The sequence below is a fragment of the Mesoplodon mirus genome, assembly GCF_964341445.2.
Source record: "Mesoplodon mirus genome assembly, chromosome: 7".
Lineage (NCBI taxonomy): Eukaryota > Metazoa > Chordata > Mammalia > Artiodactyla > Ziphiidae > Mesoplodon > Mesoplodon mirus.
The window spans coordinates 24,388,577-24,414,435 of NC_138983.1; the positions used below are offsets into that span (position 1 = coordinate 24,388,577).

Sequence of the window (25,859 nt, forward strand, 5' to 3'; positions counted from 1 at the left end):
CACCAATCGTGTGCTTGTCTTCTGAAAGTGAAATTGCTGCAAAAGCTTTCCACTTGTTACTTGTGAACGTGGAGCAAAAGACAGTGTGGTTTGTTACACTATTGAACAGAATCAATATCTTGCAATCAATACCGCCTGGACATCATTCAATGGAAGAGATTTTGGTAATCCTAATATCTAGAAGAGACATTTGTTGCATCATCTACCTGGCTTATTAAAATAAGGTTTATGCCACTAGAACTGTTACCTTGAAGCCAACTCAGGTACTAGGTAATCTTGAGCTCTTACTCAATTGGACCCACCTTTGATGAAGTGGAAGAAACAAGCTATTGAGCTGACAGGTAAAATTATGCCCCCTGCGATTGGAAGAGCAAATGCAAAGTTTCAAAGGCGTTGAGGCTTTGATTATTCTTTCCTTTGCCAGAGGGCACTGCTTCTTGGTCACCAGTGCCATGGATTTATGGTCCAGAGGATAAATGGCAAAATAATATTATTAACACAAGGAAAATAGAGAGTGATATAATTCAGATCTTTCCACCAACTCATACATAAGCCATCTGTTATTTTTAAACAAAGCCACTAACTCTGGAGTTTAAGAAAACCAAACTTTAAGATTAAAAAAATATAGTTTGCATTTAATATATAATGGCTTCTAAGAGATCTACAAAGCAGAAGAATCCGAGAACCATCACCAGCCACAGCTTCTGATCAGGGGTAAGAGCACAACAACAGCCAACTGATGCACCTCCACCAAAGACACTGCAAAAGCACCCATAGTTCATTGACTTTTTTTTCAATAGCTGAAGCCACCTGGGCTTTACAGTCCTTACTGCTAGATGTCGGAGTAGCAGTCATGGGATGGTCTTTGTCTTCTTCCAAGCCTCCATGTGATGTAGAGAAGCTCTGAGTATCACTCTGCTCTGTTTCAATAAGGGATGAATCCAGTATTAATTTGTAGTCATGAAACAAACCCTCTGTTATCTGCTGACAGGGAGGATCTAATATAGTGGTGTCAGATGGGTAGATGCATAGGAATACCAAGGTTTGTGCACACCATTCACCTCTGACTGATAGAAATGCACAACAGAATTCTGCCTTGCCCCTAGTTGGCTTTGTTTTTCAGTATAATAAACAAGGTAAAATGCCAAGGTGAAATCTGGGCCAAAACTTTGCCCACCCTGGATCATCCTGGCCCAATTATAGCATTGCTTCCTGTCACTCAGGGAAATCAGAGAACTCAGAGACAAAGAAAAAGGAATGTTTGAATCCCAGTGTTCCTATCAGCCATCAAGAGCACCTTAGCTGTGTGTCAAGAAGCGTGACTACAGGGAAAATAAACACGATCATAACAGGTAGTATACATGTAACCACAGAAGAGACAGAAGTTCATGTAGAATAACTTGCTCAGGTAACTCAGATCAAATTTATACAAGGAAACACTTAAGACTCTTCTAAAGAACATTAAATTAAGTTACCATTGTACTCAGTTATTAGGTTTTTGATCTCATCTGTGGATGAGAATTCTCATCACTGCCCTGAAATGCCAGGAAACGCTTGTCTGGGCAAACACAGGGTCCTCACTGATATATATCAATTTCAGGTTGAACCATTGCCTGTATCTGAAATGGCTTTCATTGTTTTGAGTTAATTTCTTTTGTGTTCTTCTAAGAAAGGGACCGACCTCTGAGTTACAGGTGCAAGCACTCCATAAAGCACACCGCTAAGCCATGTCCACCACCAAGTAAATATTACAACCAGGAGAGAGATAGTCACCAAATCCCAAACCCAACATCAGAACAAAAGTCAACAGGGACATAAAGTAGGAATATGAGACCCTCCATTGTCAAGGAGCATTTTAAAGCTTATCTGCATCTCCTTTGACACTTAACACTGGGTTATTTACATTCTTGACAATTAACACATCCTTGCTGATTTTTCCCTTTGCCTAAAAGGGCTCACATGAAAAGACTCCGCCCATTATGTGTAGCAAACAGTGAAATGAGGCCCTCTTAATTCTGGATTTCTTTCATATTCAGTCAAGAAATTATGAATGACTTTATGGTGATCTCTAGGATAGCCCTGTATCTGTGGTGGACATTAAGGCAACTAGAAGTTTAGCATTGTTTCTACCAGATGTTTAGCGATAGGAAGAGATATAGCAAATGTTCCTCTTTTGTTCCCGGGCCCTGCAACCTATGTCAATTGTCAACAACATGCCTTGCTCCTCCTCTGTGGGCTGATGTGATTTCCGTACCTCTCTGTGATTATCTGGCCCCACAACATGTTTTTACAACCATTGAAAAAAGGCTACCCCTCTTCTGCCTTGATTGAAAGATGGGAATCTAAAGGAGCTGGTCAGTTAAAGCATAGAGACACCACTGTCCTAGCTGTGGTCTTGAATTTCACTGACATAACTTCTCAGAAAAGGAAAATCAAGTGGAATGGAGTCCCACATCCTTTTTTTTATGTTTCAACATAAAGTCATTGAATCTGGAAAGCACCACAAATGAAGGTATAATCAGATTTAAAGAACCATCGAGAAAATCTAGAATATGAAGACAGCTTTTATGTTCTGAGCTGAGCTGAGCCACGTAGCACTGAATGTGTTGTCCCATCACCAAGCCCAAGCCCTGCATCGGGGCTAAGGAGAGCAAGAGCTGATGCAGCAATACAGATCAATAGAGACCGAGTGTCATTATCCTTACGAGTTGTCACTGAAAGAGGTCCTGTGCTGTCCAAGTCTTCCACCAAACCTGTGTTTGGATCTGCAGAAGGCTGAAGCGTTGTATTATGGCTGGTGTCCATATCTGAAGGAATTAAATCAGTGTTATTGCTTGATTTCCTAACTACTATCTGAGGGTTGTTTATGGTCTAGAGACAAATTATTCTTATATTCAAACCTGTATAAGAGGAAAGAAAGCACATACTGATTCATGTCTCCAGAATTGAAACGGATTATCATCTCTCCAAAAGAGCATCCCAGGAAATAACTGGTTTTCATTTAAAGGCTGAGTTGTATGAAAACTACAATTTTTGTTCCTTTTTTGCTGAATCTGGAAGAATGCTAAATGAGTACATGATGAGTCTCCCAAGCCTTGCAGACAGATGGAAATATAACCCACGTGTGACTTGTCCCATTCTACACAAGTGATCTGACACATGGAGAAAAGACAAAGTGCACTGGTTCAGGCACCATTTTGTCATATCCCCTTGACGTGGCACAAAAGCTTTTGTTACAGCCCTTTCCCTCATTTGCTCCCCTTTCGCTTCACAAAGTGAACGTACAAATAAAACATAAAATCATCATCCCATACTATCTAGTTGGAGGCTACAGGAACAGTGTAGGCCAAGGAATAAGAAGCAATGGATGTCAGTGAATCATTCTTCCTATAAACGCAAGTAGGAAATGTCTTTGGAATGAAACATGTACAACGTTAAGTGGTACAGAGATTTCACTGAAATATTTATAGAAGCTGTTTCTAATAACTATCACAAATCGATTTTGCTGAAATAAGTCCTGAGTGAAATAGAGGCCACACAAACCATAAACACCATCACTATTGCTGGCTCTTGGATTCAAAGTCCACCCACACTGCTGCCTCTGGGGAGATTTAGTGTGCTCCAAATGACTCCGGAGGGAAACACTGGAATATTAGGCACCCACGTCTACATTGCAGCCTTTACATATAAAAAGAAAAGAGTATCGAGATCTTTGTAGGACAGAACGTGGCTGACTCTACTATTTAATAATAACCATAGTAATAGTAGTAATAGTAATTATTCAGAAAAGAAGAAAGGCCAACTAATCCAAATCAAAAACCCAAATGGATATTCTCCCAGAAGAAGTCCTGCCTGTTGATGGCCTCTAGACACTCGTGTTCATCTTTCCTTTAAGAGGTATCACACCACTCCATGGTTGAAGCCAACTGTAACGTTCTTGACATCATCAGTTTGACGGCAGCTCTTTCCGTTCATCAGTATGGAGACTTAATATTGATTCTGAAGCTCTTTTACTGGCTTGGTTTTCCACAGTGGTTATCATCAGAGCCTCTAGCCACCATGTGCATAAAATGTGTAATGGGCCTGCAAGTGGCACTTCAGCCACACCACATAATGGCCCCAACCTCACCATTCACACTCATCTTCCTTTGTGACATACGGATCCATTCACTCTGCCAAACTCATTCCTTGGCTTTCCCTCCTTTAAGCCTGTCCTTACATGTGCTTCCTTCCTAGAAAAACTTTCTCCAACTACCTTTCTCTGACTAACCAGGGTTTTTTCCATTTTTCAAAAAACCAGATCCAATCTACATTTCTCTGACGTTCTCCAAGGGGTCCTCTGAATTTATTTTGTGTTTATTGCTAGCAATATTCATTTGGCATCTGTTACTTATTGTATTGTACTGTTAGATCTATTTTGAATCTAACTGTTTTATTTTCCTGACTAACTTTTAAGTTCCTTAAGAGCATGGACCATGAATTAAGTGTACATTGTTTGTCTCCATAAAGCATTGCACATAAAGTATTAATACAATTCTATTAGCAGATATTTAAGACAATTGTACTTTAAGGGATATATGATTACTAATATTTGGGTACAACATAGTTAGGGTTCTACAGAAATGAAACCACAGAAACTGTTGGATTGATTTTGGAGATAACTTTGTTTAACTCAATACCAAGAGACATTATCATTTCATTCTGAGAATTCATTTCATTAGTTTTGGGTCACATATACCCTTGGGAGTTTGGACCCAAATAATATATTTAATGCTACGACTGAAAATTCATATCCCCATATTGGTTCTTTTGGTTGATCTCCCTTTTTGGAATGTCACATTTCTGTGATCAAGACATCTTGTTAAATTAAAAATAAATAAATAAAACTTGCATAATTCTATTCATGGATATAGTAGGGATTCTTCCCAAAGATAAAACATGGATTCTTCCACTTTGTAAACACTGAGAAAAGAGGGGCACCACCTGCTACCAACTCTTTCAGATTCTCTCAGGAACACTGTCATCTGGTTCTGATAAAGGAAAAGTTCCTTTTAAATATAAAAATTTGCTAAATAAAATAACAATCTTCCATTCTTGCATAACTCCAGCTAGTATTTTCTTACTCTCTCTTGTTTAATTCTGTTTTTGAATTGCTTATAGGTAGATAAGAATGCTAATTAAGAAAACAAGGATTCCATCTTGTGTAAACGTTGTCCATTCATTAAATTCACGAACATTTATTGATGGACAAGAGTGGTCTAAATCCTAAGTCACTGGGTATAGTATTTATTTCTAAGTGTGCAAGAGTAATTAATACCATTTTCTGAGCCTTTTAGTTACTTGTTTGGAATGATTACTCATCAGTTTTTGATCTCTAAGATTTCTCTACCAAAGACAAGTTTTATCTTTGGGTCTATAATGGAGACAGTCACTGAATCCATCACTTCACTCTTTTTAAAACCCTGCACTTAGAAGTAAATGGAAAAGAAGTCTTGAAACTGCTCCTCTTCAGAGGAAATGACTTCCACTCCCATCATCTTAGGACTAATCCTTCTTTAACTTTCCCGCCAAATTCTCCACTCTCATCTAGGACTTCAGATTCAGATGAATGTGCATATCACTCTTACCAAGAAAACTAATTTTTGAAGAAACTTAAAGTTCCTTAGGAAAGCAGACTGGTCTAAAGCCAAGGGCATATTTCTAGGAAAATAGCCATTTGAGGGCTTTCAAAAACATAATATATAAAAAAGCTCAGAGATTATTACCCATCCTTCTTTCTGTTTGATGACCTCGTCCCACTGGATGTGAGACTGGGTCGAAGAAATAAGTCCAGGAACGGTCCTCTTGGCTCTGCTGTGTCACTCTTTGATTTTGATGGCTGTCATGGGCTGAGGCTGCTGTGACAATGCAGTTCAAGCAATTGTCAAAGTGTTAGTTGACATTGGGCCAGGGATACACTGATTTTTTAAAGACTTTATTTTCTATGCAAGACAATGAAACCGTCTTCCGGATATAGAGGGCCAGGAAGTTGCAGAATGTTTTAGCAGGTATAGGTTCATTCATGCTCATTTTTCCTAGCAATCAGCATGTGAACTCGAGGACACAAAAGTATTAACGACTTCTCCAGTGGGTAGATGAGAAGTTATAGACATCAAGTGAAGATGGAGGAGAAATAGTTCTTTACCCACACCATGTTGCCACCAACCCTTAAAGGAGGAAGTGTAGAAGTCCAAACACATGATGTCATTCCTAGACCACGTCCCAGTGAAATGCACATTAGGCCAGTAGTGATTTAGAGAAGGAATCAGATAACATTGAGATAAACATGAAAGTAAATGCCATTGAGATAAACATGAAAGTAAATGCCATTCATCTCAAAAGCATGAGTGGAATCTATTAGAAACATCACCTTCTAACAATGAGATTTATGGCACAGTGGCATATAAGGATGCAGCACATGCTTTGGCTTCACTCTGAGCCACTGAAGACGTATAGGTAGAAAAGATGACAAGTAGCCCCTTAGTAACAACTACACCACATATCCTGTCACTGAATCCACTGCTCTGCCAGCTATGCATTCAGAAGCTGCCACACACCAGAAGAACATCATGCATTACGTTCTATATTGCAAATAAAAACATAGGGATATTTCTCACTGATATTAAGTAACGATATGGAATTCACATTCTTTTACGAGAATGCATCTTACATGCATTTCAATATTTCTGTCACACCGACAAAAGAATCATGCACAGGAGCTGGTAGAGCCAAGTTATCTGGCATCACTTAGAAATGTTGACAAGATTGGGTCTAATCTCCCCAGTCCCACAATTCAAATATAGAGAAGAGGTGTTTTTTATAAATCTAAGAAGAAAACATTGTACATTCAAGGAGAAATCTCCAAACAAACATGACAAAGGGCCAAATGACACCAGACAGGTGTTTTTCTCAAAATGTCTGGCTCCCTTTCTTTGACTACTGAGGTTCTGACCAAAAGCTTTCTAACAAGCCCAGGATTTCCTAGAACTGTGTTGTAAAGCCTGGATCCATATCATAGAGCAGATTCCTCTACAAAAGAAAAGGGAGTATTTTATAAGATCGGAGTCCCTGCATCCTCTTACTAGGGGATGCCCAAAATTAGATCTGAAAGTGACATATGCAAGGGCATATTCTCTGTGTCTCCTTATGTGCTTGTATCCATTTCTGTTCTGGTGATTTGTTACGAGCACTTAAGGGTTGGCTCTGTGTTGACTGCATGGTAAGTGATTAAGGAACTGTAACATCTTGTGACATTTCCTTCAAACTCTTCTTGTTCACTGTCTTCAATGCCCAGTACTTAACCCCAGAGGAAGTTTTCACCCAAGTCTGCCTGTGAAACCATCCATTACCAGTTGTCCCTGCTGTTGAATGAGAGTCTTCTTTTGGCATTTGGGGATATTCCCCAGGCCATCCATTCTCAAACCACTGCTCTTTCTGGGTAGCTGTTTCTTCTGTTGTACTAGTAGGGGGTGCTCGGGCTGTGAGAAGAATGTCAATTGTGAGCTGTTATTGTTCAATTAATTTCCTTACCAACACATATCTTTCTACCTTAAGAGCATATACATGTGGGAGAGAAGGTAGAAAAGGAAAGCAGGGAGGAGAGACACCACTGATACTCTGAAAGGAATATTAGACATCAAATGGCCTGATACTTTAGCTTTTCAGATGGGAAAACTGGGGCTCAAAGAAGCTTTGATTTGCTCAAAATCATATAGCCAGGTTGGTACAAAGTTAGAATCAGACCACGGTCTATGAATTCCAGTATTATTCTTATTTTACTAGAGTCTATGGCCTCATATATCCTGTCTGAGAGAACTGTTCGTTGAAAAAACTTAACCTGTCTTCAGTGATCTTGGAGGGAGGAGTATATTATATAACAGTCCATGACAAGATCAGCCTAGTAGGAAGCCTTCTCAAAAGGTGGTCACATGACTCATAATTGCACACACTGGAAATACACCAGCAGTGTATTTGCCCAGCATGAAAGATGCTGGGAATGATTGAGATGTTACCCCACTGACATGTTACAAAGTTATGTCTATGGAGCATCTAAAATTGCCAAAATGACTTTTTAAGAAAATTAATTCAGTGGAGAAAAACTTTTCTAGCCAGTGTTTGGCATTATGTAAATAGTAGAAGTGTGTGACAGGCTTAAAATTTCCAAGGCTCAGTGTTGTAATTGTTCAGTTTTAAAAAGGGCATAATGAATGAAATGAAATTGTATCGGGGTGCCTTTGGTAAAAATCATAAAGCCACTGACATTTTCGTCTGTAGCGACTAATACTAAAGTTTTAGTTCATCAAGTAAATGAGAGTGTTATAATACTGTATATCAACTATACCTCAAAAAAAAAGAAAAAGAAAATGAGAGTGTATAAACTTGCCAAGCTGAAGTATATTTTGCAACTTGTAAAACTGGTTTATTTCATTATTTTAGAAATTAATATGTATGATTTGATCATTGCGAAGACATTTAAAAAATAAAACTTACTGTCCTTGTTTCACCCTTGCATTGGCCAAAACATTCCTGGGGTTAACTTGTTATCCAGAGGGAGGGGAAAAAAAACCCAAAATCTTAAGTTTTCCCTCCCCCTGACTAAATCACTACCTCATGACAAATAATAAAGTTAGAGAAAACACTGTGTGTAATTACAAAAAAAGAAAAATTAACCCAAAACATAGACTGCATACTTAAAGTTTAAAAAAAAGAAAGGAAAAAAAATGCGCGCGCACACACACACACATGCCCACACATGTGCACGCACACGCTATTCTATACTACTTCTACCTCTCCCTTTATAAAACACAATGATCCTTTAAATATCCAGTAACCCCTTGTTGTCTTCAATATATGGATTAGCAGAGTAATGGATTTCCATTGCAAATGACTCTCTTCTGGAAGTTGTAAATGTTCTTTTGACAACGCCCAGAATCACCAACCAAAATCACTTAAGTTTTGCAAGTCCTGATAAAAGAATTGCTGCAGCAGCTGCTGCTTTCCCTCTGTTAGGTTCTGTTATGTCCTGTTTTTCAACTGCCCTCCAGTAATCATGGCCCTCCCCCCCACCTTTTGACAATAGGATCATTAATTCCAAGCCTCTTAGTTTTCCACTTCTTAAGTACAAACCGCCTTAAATAATTTCTCAAATACACTGATGGATCCAAAGGGACTGGTACAGAATCCCATTCTGAAGACACTTCTGTTTCTTATGTCCTTCCTCTATCAGAAGACTCTTTTGTTAACTCAGCCTATAATCCACATGCGTATATCGAATCTGTTGGGGTCAATAATGAGATATAGGCCTGTTGGGTGTATTCAGTACAACGCCCAGGAGGTAGTAACCTATTCAGTCCTAGCTGATGTCTGAAACTTTTTTTTTGTTGTCTGAAGACCTCCTCAAACCATGGATTCCCAAACTTCTTTGGCTTCTAAGTGATTGTTTCTTACATTTTTGCTTTAGGAGTATTCAAGGCTATGAGAATCATGGTTGAACCATAATTTCTAAAGTGCTACAAGCTGTTATCCTAAATTAAAGCTTCTTTTATTCCAAACATCATAGGCATCGCTCTGAGAGATAGATAAAAAAAGAAGAGTATACACTTCTTACTTCTTTTTTTTGTCCTATCCTCATAGGCCAGGAGTGAGACCTGAAATTGTTTTAGGAAACCTGAGACGTTTGCACATAAGTAAAAATAACAGCGTCAAAGCCTTCCCCAAGTTACCCTGGGCTTAAAAACAAAAAAAAGAACAGTCAAGGAATTCATATATAGACCATCTGAGCAATTGACTTTCTTCCAAAGAGTACAAGGGATGCCTTTCTACAATGCAGTGAGGAACAGAATGTGAAAAAGAAACTGAATTCATCAAAGATCTTTATAGAAAACAAGAATTCCAAAGATCCTTGCACTTGTCATGCTTTCTTTCCAGATCCCACTACTAAGCATCAAAAGAACACACTCTTCTTCAAACATTTCCATAAACCCACACAAATTACCCAAATGGAACCTCTGGGAAACTTTAACACAAAAACTGTATCTCAGATATTTTTAAACATTTTAACTTTTTAAACATTTTGGCCTTTTGGGCCACCTGACAAGTTAGTATTTTATTCCAATTTCTAAGAAATTGTGTGCAGATTTGGCAGCTTTTCATGCTCTGGGGATAAAAGAAATTACTGTGTGGAAATAGAAGATGTAGCCAATGTCTGCAAAAAAAGTCTTCCCCATTCTCTGGAGTGACTTCACTAACTCAACTAAACCAGACCTGGTGCCTGCCATCCTTCTTACTTGTGCTTGTAGGATGCTGGGTCTCCTCTTCATCATGGTATCCATGGTGACTGAGAGAAGAGTGTGTTTCCTGGGTCCATTTTCCTCCATAAGCACTGGTGCTACTTCTGTCCACATCTGTCGTGACGACGGTTATGTACACTGTGACTTTTATCAACCAACTTTTGATTGTTCTGTTTTTTCATTAAAGTACATGCCATCTAATGGTTCGATGCCTAACTAGTACCTCTGAGCCTCTCCTCTTAATACTTTTGAGTGAACTCACTAATATCTCCCAAGAGAAAACCAACGGGCATGGAAATTACTTAATGATTACCTGTTATTGTACTACAACCACTTTATCAAGAGCAGCACCACAAACCATTTTAACGTATTCATTTTTATAATGAAGCAACATAAAATATCTTGTGCCCAGATGATATAATTGACAAATGACTCTTAAGCTGAACTGAGTATCCTCGTGAAAGTTCACTAAGAATTTGTGATGAGATCTTAACTGAATTTCCCACTGTGTCCCGATGATTGACCTTTGCAGCGTCAAAGACTTTGAGGGAAAAAAAGTCTTTAATTAAGTATGTGTAACCCATTACCAGTCATCCTTGTGGTTGTCTGAAGTGATACTTCTGGATTCGAATGGCCTGGGCTCAGTTGCATCCAATCCTGGTTCTGTTGTGGGTGGTTAAAAACCCGTGGTGTGGTTGAAACTGTGATAATGATGATTGAAGTAATAAGGAGAATGTTATTTCTTGAGCCTTCACCACTTGTTTTGCATATCTCTCCCTTCTTCAGTCTATAGAGTAATTCATCTATACCAGGCTGTATAGATGGTTGAGTGGAAATGAAGGGAAAGCAGAGAGTGCCTTCAGCTTGATTCAGCCATACTGTTAAGCATCTCAGTGTCCTTTGCATTCTGTCAGAGAACACATAGGGGTCAGAACATGAGATCTTCTGGAGAAAGCAGCCAAAGAAGCTGCAGCAGGAGGAAGAACAGCTTTGAAAACACCAGCCCTACACCAAGGAGAACCAAAGATGTCAGCACTTTGCCTGTCCATGCAGTCTGTAATGACCCTCTGCAATTGAAAGCCCAAGGAATCTGTAACACTGCCAAGTGTGCTACATGTAGATCCTCAGGCTGAAGAGCAGATAACTGAAAAGTTATACCATGATGACCAGTTTACATTATTAGTAGCTTTAGTGGGGAAGGAAACACCCTGAGCAGACAGAGCTTTCCTATAGATGATTCTAACAAAGAATATCTACCTAGAACAGCCATGTGATTTAGCTATACATTTCTGAATATTTATATTTATCAAACACCTATGGTATTCTCATCAAACACAAAGCATTTCATGAGCAAGCCATTCATAGCCAATGAAAGAAAACCAAGACACATACATTCAGTAGAAAACACCATAGGTAACCAACCACCATCACAGCAGCTCCCCAAAGATAAAAAGGGGCATACATCCACCAGTGCCCTGATACTGTCACCCAAAATGATAGGGCTGGAAGAGGAGATGCACCTGACAGAAGAACCATGACAAAATCAGAATCAATGTCTTTTGTGAAAGGTTATTTGCAAATACATCCTAATTCTTTCAAACTTTATTTTGATACCCAAATAATACAAAAGTCTTTTCAGAACTATAATACTATGAGCTCTATTTCACAAGTTAATAAAATCAGGTTTAGAATCATTAACTATATTCTCAGTAAGCATGAAAAACTGGCAGTTATCATAACCCTACAGAAGAGAGAGGGCATCCTGCTGAATTACGTGCACAGGTGCCAAGAAGAAAAGTGAGCTGAAGTCGGAAAATATGCCACAGAGATGAAAAAATATCAAGGGAAGTTTTCTCCTGGAGCTTGATGATACGATTTATTTTCAGGTTGATCTGTTTGGCTTGCCACTCAAGAGGGTTTAGTTTCTCAAGTGTCAAGACCACATCTTTCCTGATGCCCGACTTAGAAGATGTGGCCACATCCTGAACCCAGCAGACAGTATAATAGTAAAGCTCCAGTGTCTTGGGGTATTTGGTTTTCTTTTTGAAGTAACTAAAGAGAGTTTCTTTGTTAGGTCTCTAAGCTCTGCAGGGGTGTCCAACTAAGGAATACACTACTTGAAAGCTTAGATATAAAGCATATAGTTCATCTCGAGTATTTGTTGTATCGATGTCATATACTCAGATGACTCAGGCCTAAGCTATGCTTTTGGACCCCTCCCTCCTGGGGTGCTGTCTTTTTGGGGATGAAACCCTCAGGTTCTAATTGGATGGACAGGACTTCTGTGACCTGAGAGAGTTCATGTAGCACCACAAAGGCACATCTTCTCTAAAAAAAAGGCAGAGCTGTGATAGAGTCAGGTTCAGGATTCTCATCTCGGTTCAGCAATATCTCAGATAATGACAGGTATGTATAGGAAACTCAGTCATTTGGCAGAATATTAGACCAACCTTTGAATTTTTTTAAAGGACCTTTCAGCTCAATTTCCATCTCTGTTCTCAAAAAGTTTTATAATTGTCACTAATTTGGATACTATTATGCAGTGGTTTCACTATTTGTTTTTAATAATTGGCACTGTTTTGTTATATAGCTCAGCTTTAACACATAAATAAACAAAACAGGAAGTACCTGAGGTATTAGAAATTTTATAAAAGATATTTTTTCCATTTCTCCTCCAAATATATTTTGGATTCCATTAAAAAAAATCAGTTTTTTCCTTCATAATCTCATCAAGGTATAATTAACCTGTGATCATAGGCTTATGCCCATTTTTCATATTAACTATTTCCTAAGATCGATAATCTTGGGCATCACTCAGATTAATCGATAAACCTGGCATAGATGGTTCTACAGGAATTGATTATTCTTACTGGTGCTGGAGATAAAATCTTCATCATCATCAATGCCTGATCCAGAATAACTGGGGTGTCTGTCACTTTCATCTTCATTTTCTTCAGTTGGTTCCCAGCCTGCTGAGATGATATTTGAATCCGTACCTGTTGTGGTGACTTGCATTAGTGGCTGAGCTGGATGCCAAGCAACCCATTTGACAAAGGAAGAAAATCAGGCACAGAATGTATAAAAGAATTCCCAAGATCATAAGAAGAAAGTGAGAGATTTGACTTCTATACCCCAAATTCCTATATTCTGGTCTCTGAAGCTAATGTATAGATCTAAAAACAACTGGCTATGATCTTTACAACTGAAAACTCTTTTTAAGGAAGTTAAAAGAATAAATATGGACATAACCCCACCAAACAAGTAAAAGAAAAAAAAGGCCAATAAACACAGCCCCATGCTTTCAGATGCATTTATTATTAACTTATTAACCATATGCCATGAAAGCTAGGGTGTCAAGAATAGAATGAAAAGGTTTCACACGTGCCTATTTGTTTTATCAAGCCACCTTCAGTAAAACCTTGGAATCTAAACACGTCAGTCATTTCTAAAAATCCCTTAGTTGTATTCACTATTTGCTATTCACCCAGCTATTAGGTTTGATCTTCTCTAGCATTCGATTACTGTAGCTCTGAACGCAAATGAAAGCTATACTGCAGTTCCCATCAATACTTTAGCATGTAGCCAGAAAAAAAAACAAAATTAGTCAATTAACAGAGAAATTTTGCGGGGCATTTGTTAGTCAACCAAAAGGGTTGACTAGAGTGGATTGTAGCCAATATTTGCAAAAATTCTCACTTTTTCCCTTTTGGATGCAATCCTAAGAAAGGAGATGGAAAGCCCCCACCTCTTCGCAGTGGTTACTGTAGATGTCTCTTTACTAGAAAGAGGTTTCCTATATTTTGAATGAGATTCATGCTATCTTTCAGAATGACCATTTATCTTTGCATCCTATGAGTATCTATCCCCAAAACAGTTCCATTGATGGAAATTTTTGTTAGCTCTACCTACGCTATTTTATTTTCTCATGAAAAGTCAAGAACTTTTTATCACTTCAGTCATTTAACAACATCTTTCAGAGTCAAAGTTTTGTTCTGTCATTGAGAAAGACCTAGCCCCCCTTCTCCAGCCCCCAGATTAGCCTCCTCCTGGGCTACATTAATTCTATAGAATATAAAGAAGAAATCTGCTTATTAGTACTAGAAAGTCAAACATATAGATCTCAGAGTCATGAAAAACATTTGTGAAACCAGCATGAACTTTAGACTTTGACAATACCCCCGAGGTCAATGAAAATTACTGAAGACTGCCAAGAAAACATATGAAATGAGATAATAATAACTCGTTACCAGCCATTATTGTTGTGGTGTGAAGATGAATCTTGGATGTTGATGGCTGAAACCACCAAGGAAACCAATCCTGCCAAGAAAACCAATCCTGGGCTTCTTGCCTCTTGGTTGCTGTTTTGGAAGTTGTACCACTAGGGCTCATCAAAGCTGTTGTAACCATAATTGAATTGATTGTTGAAAGGTTAATTATCAGTGCTTAAGAAATAGCATTGTATGTGCTTTCACTCTTTTACCACTCAAGAGTCATCTATACATGATACAGATGGCAGAAAGAAAGAGAAAAAGCACAGAAGTTCCATTTCTTTCCAAGGTCCAAACCAGGGTTCATAGAATGTCAGAGATGGAAGGACCTTAAACAGCATCTGGTTCATGCTCCTCATCTTGAAGATGAAAAAGCTGTGCTGGACAGACCTTGACTTGTCTGAAGTTAGGATGATTAAACAAGAGAGAAGTCTCGAGGAGAGCATGAGAGCTGTCTTTGAATTTTGAAAGGCTATAACATAAACAAGGGATTAAGTTTTTGTTTGTGTTCCTAAAAGGTCAAACTAGGACCTGTGGTGAGAATTTCAGGGAGATTAATATTCTTCCAGATGTTAGATTTAAAAAGGTAATAATCTGAACTCTCCAACAATGACAGTATTATACAGAAAGTATTATAACCCCCACCATCAGAAAGAGCACTTAGCAGGAAAACTGTGTCAGAGATTAAATGATTAGAAATGTTGATGGAACAAGACCATTTAATATCCTCTCCACATCTGAGTCTTTGATTCTAAAGGATGATGAGTCCTAGCCCATCATCTTCTACACATTCTATCTTGGTCAACCAATATCATCCTCCAAGAATTTAGGGTATGACATTTCTGCCAGCAGTCCCACACACATAGCCCTAGCAATATCTTATACGTGGAAGAAGGACACATGAGGTGGAAGCCTGAAAGAGATGCCATTCCACTTTAGTTGGCGTCCCAATTCCCTAGCAGCCTTGCCCATGGTCACTTTTATATCAGCACTAGATTTTGCAAAGCAGAACAGAACATTTTGAGACCCAGTTTTTGAAAATAGGATAATCAATCAGGAAAGACAGACGAAGATGAAGTGACCCAATGATCTCACTAAGACCAGAAGCAAGAGTCTTGATTTGAAAACTTCCAAAGACTGCCATTTCTGCAACCATGATGTGCATCAGAAGAACAGTAGAGAATAGCAGACAAAAAACTGAAAAAAGTTCAAGCAGAAAGGCTGAAACCATCATTAAATTGCCAAGTACAAAAGTAAAGTGAATTAGATTTCTTCTTTCCAGTTATCAAGAAAGCCCAGAAGTGTCCCAAGATGAAGTACTTCAAGACCTTTTCCTTCACAGTGTTTGTACTATGAAGATGAACATTGTCAACATTTTAAGAATACCATTTTTTAAATTCTGCAGTCAGTCTCTCTCTCTCTCTCTCTCTCTCTCTCTCTCTCTCTCTCTCTCTCTCCAGCATTATCTTAATCAGTATGATATGCAATCATAGCATAACATCAGTACTATTTTCCTCACAGGAGTATTTGTCAAAATAAAAAATACAGTTTATTCAATGTATTATAAGCTAAGCAAATGTAAAGGACCATTTTTATAACTCTTTTTCTGCATAAACAACGCTTAATTATTTTGAAATATGGCCATATCCTCCATCAACAAAAGTTAATAAGTGAAGATATGCTTATAATATCCCATTGTTATAGACTTTGAACCTTTTTTCCACAAAAGCTCTCAAACTCTCAAAAACACTTTATAGTGATTTAGAATTAACAGTCAAACATCCAGGGAGCTTTTTAGAGGCCTAGATTTTGATATAAAGCAACAGGTCACTTCCCACACTTTATAGTTGAGGTATCAGATGTCCAAACAATTGTTCAGGGCCTATACTTTCCATCTGTAAATCAGTATTCTCTTCTATTATTATTACTGGCTGGATAATTAGATCAGTGGAAAGTAGGAGTATGCATTTTCTAATAGACTTCTTTTAAGAGGACATGTTCTGAATTAATCTCTTAATTGAAGCTCTGAAGGAAAAATAATTCTGATTCTATGTGCATGTTGCCAAAGGAAAACAAGTAGGACATTGGGCAGAATCCGGTCATGTCCCCAGATCCATGGGCCTCTCTGTTAAATGAAATGGTACCAGATCCTGTTCTAAGGATGTGGTGACAGCACATCAGTAGGAAACTTCAGCATGATAATGGTGTCCTTTCCCTTAACACTGAAAGGCTTGGCATTTAGGACAACAGATAAGCAAAAGACATAACAGTTTACCTGCCATTGCTGTTGTGGTCTGATCCTGAGTCTTAGGCTGTGAATTACCAAATGAGGGCCATATCCAATTATTTTGCTCCTGAGCTGCTGCATGGCTGTTTGAGTGCACAGTTGAAGTAACTGGATCAATTATGAAAATATCATTTTGTGGGGTCTTTCTAGAAAACCTTTACTCTCAGTCCTGTCTATATTAAATGTATGTATATATTGTAGAGTGAAGAAGAGTGAGGCCTGATTTTATCTTTCCGGTCTCCTAAAGTCTCTTAGAATCTTAGGACAACATCAGAAATGCAAATTCTGTATGGATAACCACAGAGTGCTACCCATTCTTCAAACTGAGACCCCTGAATATAGACTCAGAACAAAACCAAGTAGCAACGGAATAACCCGTGTTGGAAAAGAGATTTTATAGCTACCTGACTGGGTGACCCAGCCATGAACTGGATCATTCATTTATTTTCGGAATATCTTTAGAGGTGCTTGCTTGTATCTTTTGGATCTGTCTATCATTTTATCCAGGAAGCTTGTGATGACAACTAGCATTTCAAAGTTCCACCCACACTCATTAATCTCAAGTCAAGCTTTATACTTGAGCAGGAACTTTGCAAAGGGTGTATATTCAAAGTGTTGAAATCAGATAAAGCTTTGTCAGGTATCCATCTAACACTTTCTGTCACTTTTAATTCTAATTCAGAATGTGTTTCCAGAAAAGAAACACAACTGCCCAAGTTACAGAAATTCTGGACTCTATTCAAATTAGAGAAAGGATAATCGGTGCTATTTTGCAATTTGAAATCTCCCACTTGACTCTCAAGCTAGACTTGAGTCAAGAATGTTTCTCTGTAGAAGAAGAATGGCAAAGATCATCAGGATAAACATCTAAACCAGTTGAGATTTTTAAAAACCATTTTGAGTCATATGCACCCTTGAAAATCTGATATAAGTCATAGCTTCTCTCCTAGAAAAACAGATCCTACACATACGTATTCTCAAAGTTTTGCATATTTTTTTTGGTGGCTCTTAAATAGCTTATGGCCTATCATTGAACCTACTGGATGTCCATGAACTCCAGGTTAAAAGCTTTGACTCTATACACACCCAATGTCAACCACCTACACAATATGCTCTATGCTACAAAGTACGCATTTGCACAGAATAGACTAGAGAGATTGGAACCAATTTCACCACTGATGCCCCCAGATAAACCTGGGCATCCCCTTGGAAAATCTGCAGACACCACTTTCTTACCCCAGTAACTTTATTAAAGATGCAGAACTCTGGCCACCCTCACCCTATAGTACATCAGATAGAGACCAACAGGAAGCAAACATACAAAAGCAAGACAGAAATAGGCATTATTTCTGTCTTCCTAAAAAGAGGTGTATGAGGGCTTCCCTGGTGGCGCAGTGGTTGAGAATCTGCCTGCCAATGCAGGGGACACGGGTTCGAGCCCTGGTCTGGGAAGATCCCACATGCCACGGAGCGACTGGGCCCGTGAGCCACAATTACTGAGCCTGCGCGTCTGGAGCCTGTGCTCCGCAACAAGAGAGGCGCGATAGTGAAAGGCCCGCGCACCGCGATGAAGAGTGGCCCCTACTTGCCACAACTGGAGAAAGCCCTCGCACAGAAACGAAGACCCAACACAGCCATAAATAAATAAATAAATAAATAAAAATTAAAAAAAAAAAGAAAGAAAAAGAGGTGTATGAGATTTGGGGAAAATGAAAAAAGCTACTGCCAAGACAGCAGAGTTTTCAATTTTCCCCACCCAAGTAGATCATGCCAGACCAAAAAATAATAATAATGATAAAAAATTTGAAAATATATACTTATATATATACACACACACATATATATTTTTCTTTTACACCCAGAAGACAAGGAAATAGAGCGTTCCAAGGCAGGAGTCTGCTTCCTGAATTAGTTTAAGTTTTTGGATTCCAAAGAATTCCTGATCACCAATAGTAAAAAGGCTTATGACATGCCTCCAGGAAAGCACTTCCAAAAACAACATTTATAATAGAAAGCCTGCTGGAAGTCAAAACCTACCCAGATGGTCGTTCTCACTGGCTCTCCCTATTGCCACCCACTAAGGACCCTTAAGGATGGAATCAGCCACACAAGCCAAAGATACTCTTCTCTGTGCTCAGCCAGCCCTCCTCTTGACCTTTGTCCTCCTGTACGCATTAGAGAGGATTTGCAATCACTCCCTCCTGGTAAGTCCCAACTCTGAGTCCAACACTCATGAGGTTTTGGGATTCTCCTCACTGGGCTTAGAAACTATGGTCTATTCATGAACCAGCACTAACTTGTTTGAGTACACCATACGCTATGTTCAAGTTTCTACCTGATTCTTTTCTTTGACACCTTTCTTCCCATGAGCTGATTTATTTGGCACTGCTGTATTGGGTTCTAAAGCACTTCCATGACTCTCAGGTTGGCTCTGGACTCACTCTGCTGGACATACAAGTCTCTCTCTTCCTAAACTACTGAAACTTAACTAAGTGCTCTGGAAAGAGGAAAGCACAATTCTTTTCTCAACCCAAATCCTGAACTATTCGTAGTTAAGTAAACATACTTAACTAAATCATTTCCTTGATTTCTGAACAGTATATAGGCTCCATGAAGGTAGGTCCAACTCTGAGTCCCTAGTAACTAGAGCAATGACTTGCACAGAGAAGACCTCAAATACCAGTTGAATGAATGACTAGGTTACTAATCCTTACTTCTCCTCAATATTACTTTCTAATGGTGTTTACCAATAGGTCCCAGGCATTAGAAGAGCTTGGTACATAGTAGGTCTTCAAAATATGTTTGCTGACTAAGGCAGGAGAGGCACGGTCCTTTAAAAGATGTGCTATGAATGTTTATAAAATGTCCTCATTGTCTTTTTTAAAGGACATGTGTAATACTATTTCTCTACAGTCTGTCAGCAGCTTGAATGTTAATTTCATCTGGTTCCCACAAGATATATTTTGTCACTATTTTCTTCTTTGGTGGGAAATGGTACTTTAGGATAGACCCGATCTGCTTCCTGCTGAGACCACTAGTTGTTGTGTTTGCCAACATCTGACAAAATTGCATGTCCTGATGATAAACCCCTTCAGTGTGGCTACTTTACGAAGACAGGGAACTCAAGCAGCAAGTAACTAGCAGCCCACCTGCCTGGTTTGCAGAAGCTTCTCTCAAGAAGGGTTGTCCGTGGAATTACAGACAATACAGTGACAATCTTCGGAGAGCCAATAATCTGGGAAATCATGGGAAGTTTGAAAATATGTGGTTTTTGAAGTGTTTCAAAGAATCTGAGGAGAATGATCAGAACCCAACCCTATTTGTATCACCCTTCTCAGCAAGATGCTAACAGAAATTTAAGACACTGTTGAGAAAGTAACCTTACATTAAAACCTAAGTGTTCATCGACAGATGAATAGATAAAGAAGATATGGCACATATATACAATGGAATATTACCCAGCCATAAAAAGAAACAAAATTGAGTTATTTGTAGAGAGGTGGATGGACCTAGAGACTGTCATACAGAGTGAAGTAAGTCAGAAAGAGAAAAACAAATACCGTATGCTAACACATATATATATAGAATCTAAAAAAAAAAAAAAAATTGGTTCTGAAGAACCTAGGGGCAGGACCGGAATAAAGATGCAGACGTAGAGAGTGGACTTGAGGACACGGAGAGGGGGAAGGGTAAGCTGGGACGAAGTGAGAGAGTGGCATTGACATATATGCACTACCAAATGTAAAACAGATGGCTAGTGGGAAGCAGCCACATAGCACAGGGAGGTCAGCTCAGTGCTTTGTGACCACCTAGAGGGGTGGGATAGGGAGGGTGGGAGGGAGATGCAAGAGGGAGAGGATATGGGAATATATGTATATGTATAGCTGATTCACTTTGTTATAAAGCAGAAACTAACACACCATTGTAAAGCAATTATACTCCAATAAAGATGTTAAAAAAAAAAAAAAATCCTAGTGCTCTGGTGATTTCCCTGGCTTCTGGGTGATGAGGAATAGAAAAGGGCCCTGTCTGGAGCATTTGCAAACCAGTAAATTTCTGCCACACTCTTTGAAGACCGGAGTTCCACCCCTCAAGAGCCATAGCCAGGAAAAGAGAAAATCCACACCATACTAGGAAAGCTGCTGAAGAGGCAGATGCCCTATTTGAGTGTGAATAATCCTCCACAGAAGGAACGCAGCCCATCTGGAAACCTGTTTTAAAACAAACCATAGGGGAAAAGCAAAGAAGGAAGCAGAGAAGGAGACAAGGGGAAAATGTAAACACTTTCCAATGAAAGTGAAGCACCGGGGCCAAAAACCCAAAGGAATCTAACGCAGTGTTTACATATTTGCACTCTAGCTGTCCCAAAGTAATGTTACCCACATAACCAAGCAAGAATTAAGAACCTTCCCCTACCAGCTGGGATAGCAAACTTTTAAGCAGATTACTTTGATCAGATAACTCCTTCAGCTATGCTTCCTTAGACCAAAAGCAAAGGAATTGCTTAGCAAATCATGGGTGGTGAATATGACTAATTATGACTCAATTAATAATACGAATATAAATCAGGTTAAAACCTAAAAATATAAAATTAAACTGAGAAAAGTAGCAGATGAAAAACGCTATGATCACAACTTTGTGAAAACAATCTTATCCACAGATGGATAAGAACGAGAAGGAAACATGCAAAAATGAAAATAGCTTCTGCATCAGGCTTGAATTGTCACCGTATCTCTGGGACAAGAGAACAAGGGAAGTTCTTCTGAAAAACTTCCAATATGGTACTTCTCGTAGATGAAAAAAAAAAAAAAAGGTAGGTAGTAGCAGTCAATGCATACGGTGCAGTGACAACCACAGCAGCCCGCCTCCCCAGATGATGTCACCACCTTCTAGAGACGGAGGCAATCAACAGGTGAGTGGGGATCGCTCAGGAAGAGCAGAGACGTTTTTTGCAAACGAATCGCTATTGGAAAGCACAGGGATTCATTCTCCTTACTGGTAGCCAGGGTAGTCTCTGGGTTGCTGGGGACCCAGGGACTATCTTGGTCCGGAGTCGGGTACACGGTTGGCAGATGGGTGTGGAAGATGTTGTAGCCCCCTGAAGTGCTTCTCTCACTGGAGGATCCACTGCTCATGTCCTCCTCGGGAGTGGTGCCGGGGTTGATGTCATCGGGGTTAGTTCTGTATTCCCCTTTCTTGGTGTACCGGGTGCCATCACGGTTAACAATAGCTGGAAGACAGAGGAGGCACTTTCAGAGCTGGACAGCTGACGTTTTCTGACTGTAGGAAAACTGTGGCTTATCTTAGAAGACTTTAAAGCTATTTTTCTTTTTTATGAAGCAAACCAACACCTAACTACCTCTCTAGTTGGGGGGATAGAGTGAGCGATGCACTAAGAAAGTGAACTCTCCCTGCCCACCCACACACCCTGGAGACGGGGAGGGGGAAAGAGGGTATGTTTGGGAGTCCCCAGGTTCGAATCCCAGTTTCGTGTGGCTCTAGACAAGGTAGGTAACCCTCTGAGCTTCAGTTTCATCATTTGTAAAATAGGGATGATACTACCTTCTGCTATGAGCACTATATGATATGTTGTATGGAAAGTGCTTAGCGTAGTATTCAAGACAGAGTTCGTGCTCAATAAGTGATCATTCTCCTGCCTGGTCCCTACCCTCCCTTCTCAAGTGCATGTAATATTTGTTGCTATTAATTCCATCTATTTCGAGAAAGGATTTGAAATAGGAGACAAAGAAGTGATCGGTCTCAGCAGGGAATATACAAGCATAACTCATTTATTTGTGCTTCACTTTATAGCTTCACGGATACTGTGTTTTACACCTTGAAGGCTTGTGGAAACTCTGCATTGTTAGATAATGGTTAGCATTTTTTAGCAATAAAATATTTTTAGTTAAGGCATGTTTTTTAAAACATAATGCTATTACACTGGACTACAGTATAGTATAAATGTAATTTCTATATGTGCTGGGAAACCAAAACAATTTTTAGCAATATTCACTTTATTGTGGTGGCCTGAAACTTAACCCGCAATACCTCTGAGGTATGCCTATAAATTTAAAAATCCACAAAGAATTAAATTTTCTTTCTAAGTGGCAAATGTTGTCAGTTTAAATGAACTCCCAGTCCTGGCTAAGAAATCAGCATGCTTAAATATCGACAGAGCCTCTGCCATCTTCTGTGAAATTCAACCTAAAATGAAGAAGCACGGATGTATACAAAGATCAAAGTCTTTGGTTTAAACAAGCAGATGACTAGAATGACAGGAGGAGAAAGAGCAAGGAGGACTTCTTTCATTGTTCTCCTCTAAATGTGTTTGTTGCCTTCGAGTGTGGGTCACTCACTGCACAAGTGTGCATTTAGCAGAAATGATTTTCTGCTGTATGACATTGGTAGGACTAAAGAGTCTGTCTGCCTATCTAGATTGCCTAAGTAGAACTATTAATAAAACATAAATTTGAAAACATTGCAAAGTCTCAAGCACCCTAATTATCTCTGCAGATAAAGATCTGACAAGAAAATATGACTAAACTTGAACAGATCCAGACTTTGAGAGAGATCTGTGGGGACCAAGGAAATGGGGCATTTATTGAGCATCTACTAGGGGCCAGGCGTGCATCAGACACATTATCTTTCTTAATTTTCATGACAAATTTCATATGTTTCATTACTGGATGAGAAAACAGGCTCAGATCACCTGGGTGGTAAAGAACTAGGATTTCAAACCAGGCCTGATGTAGACAGCATACCTCACAGCGCAGGCCTCCCCTTCCTTTTCCAAGGTATAGGCCGGGGCAATCTCTTTCCTAACTGTGGGGGGCTGGAACTGTGTGGTCCAGGAAGATTCTGGTCCCCCTGCCACCATCACCATTGTCCCCATGCACACCGAGGGGTCTGGCTCTTAGGAGGCAGAAATCCAGCCTCCTCGTCACTGTGATACTTCTCAAAACATGAGGCTCAGAGTCGATCAGATCAAGAACCACAGGTTGACCTATTTGAAAGTTCTGGCTGAAATATTCTGTTTTCTGCAGTGCCAACTGCCTACTTCTGAGGATAATCAAGATGGTTTTAGGTCGACATGTTGTAAATCATGCTGAAACGCATATCAGGAAGTTTGTATCATTTATTATCATTTTTCAATACTCCAGTTAAATCAAACAGAAAATTTGGGGGGCCAGAATGTCCCTACCCCTGACACTTATCAATTCCTGTCTCTGAGAGAGAGAACATAGCTCAGACTCAGAGCCTTCAGCAGCTAGAATTTAAGAACATCATTTAATTTTTCTTACATTTAAATTTATTTTTAAGGTTACGTTTTATTTATAACCAGAGATGTTGGCTTTACATTTGCAGTTTTTTAATGTATTTTAAGTAGAAAAGAATGGGTCAATTAAACAAAAAATATCAAGTAAAAGATACTTCTGTGTCCACAGAGATGCCAAAAAAATGTGAAAGTAGTTTTCAGATGACTGATGTTTGAGGAACAATGTATTGGGGTAAACCAGAGAGCAGTTTTAAGTCATCGAAGGAAAAGGGGAAGGGTTGGTAAATCATAGCCACTGTCCCTAACCTTAGGGAAATAAGTGCTATTTTATAAAACATAGAAAATGCACCTCATCCTTTCTCCAAGAATAGGAATACTCAATCAAGGTTAAAAGAGATACGTACTTATGGTAATTGGTCCTTCAAAGGAATTGGGCAGGTCTGTGACTGATGTACAGTCTTCTTCAGGTAGAGCTATGAAGTAGAAAAGAAAAAAAAGGCATGAGAACTTGAAAAAAATAGGAGCCTAATTGATGTCCATTTCCACTAGTTAGGATGGTTTTTTATTATAACTTATCCCAAATCATTCTCTTTTTCTGAAACTTAAGTTTCCCAGGAACTTCTCTGATCTTGGTGACAAATTTTCCATTTTTACTTTGCTGCACACCTTTTTGGAAGCTTACTTGTTCCCCTCCCCATGCCAACAAATTCATTCATTAACAAATGTATATGTTCTATATCAAGCACTGTGGAAAGCTGGGGATACAACAGTAATACGATAGACATGGTCCTTCTCTAATGAGGTATACATTAGAAGTTATTTTTAATTTGTTATTATAAAATTAATATGGGAATAACTGTAAAACTGTTAAAATAAAGAAATGTATGAACTATAATGAGGAAATCATGTGTAATCCCAATAATTTACAGAAATGATGGAAAAACACAGCCGACAAATGCAATCAAATGCTTATCAACATGAACAGCATGAGAATCTGAAGATTAAAATAATCAACAAAGAATTTACTTAGTAGAAATATTTTTTTAAAAACTAATCTTTCATCTTTTAATTAATGTATTCATTTATTTAACAAATCTCCTAAGTGCCTACTCTATATAGACTGCTTCTCCCCATGTAGTTTCTGAGGTTGTCCGTCTTTGGTCTGGGTGCCCAGAATATTTCCTGAGGCTTCTGTTTTGGCTTATCTCATCACAGGCGCCTCTGACTTCTTTTTCTTTTGTCCTCCATTTATCTTCTACTTCCCCCCACCCTTCTTCAGGGATAAAATTTCTGACTGTATGTTGGGCCTGCCTGATCACCCACAAATGTTACAAGAGCAGCCCTTTGAGAAGCACTGTCTAAAGCTCTCTGAAAGCAGACCCTGAAAGTTCCACCCTGCCTGCCATCCCGTGAGTCCTAAAGGAAGCTTTAACCAGTGGTTCCATTCCTGCCCAAATGCTCTATTCTGTAACTGGACCTTGTGTTGAGCTCTAAAAACTCAGAGAGTTTTAAACTGGCTTTGCTGTTATAGGAAGATTGGATTCATTTGTGTATTACAGCTTTTATACTCTGTGTGTGTGTGTCTGTGTGTATGTATGTGTGTGTGCGCACTTTAATGTAAAATGGAAACTTATTTGTTAGGTTGGTTTTTTCCAGAGTTTCTTCTTGGCAAAGAGGAAAGAACAAAGAGATGGATGGAT

The 25,859-nt window shown here is 39.0% G+C and overlaps 1 protein-coding gene across 22 annotated transcripts in view; it reads right to left on the reverse strand.

Annotated features, from left to right (window-relative positions):
- Positions 1–25,859, reverse strand: part of CD44 (CD44 molecule (IN blood group)) — an 87,652-nt gene that overhangs the window by 17,010 nt on the left and 44,783 nt on the right. For 2 of the 22 annotated variants that reach the window (XM_082628316.1, XM_082628317.1), the window contains exons 4-13: positions 24,564–24,632; positions 21,880–22,113; positions 14,576–14,722; positions 13,199–13,354; positions 10,916–11,029; positions 10,326–10,442; positions 7,389–7,517; positions 5,766–5,897; positions 2,706–2,807; positions 831–920 (exon numbers count right to left, since the gene is read on the reverse strand). In XM_082628316.1, the coding sequence (XP_082484442.1) occupies positions 831–920; positions 2,706–2,807; positions 5,766–5,897; positions 7,389–7,517; positions 10,326–10,442; positions 10,916–11,029; positions 13,199–13,354; positions 14,576–14,722; positions 21,880–22,113; positions 24,564–24,632 (1,290 nt within the window). Of the gene's footprint in view, positions 1–830; positions 921–2,705; positions 2,808–5,765; positions 5,898–7,388; positions 7,518–10,325; positions 10,443–10,915; positions 11,030–13,198; positions 13,355–14,575; positions 14,723–16,871; positions 16,992–21,879; positions 22,114–24,563; positions 24,633–25,859 lie in introns of all 22 variants that reach the window. The other 20 variants (XM_082628333.1, XM_082628319.1, XM_082628328.1 and 17 more) reach the window with 18 other exon arrangements.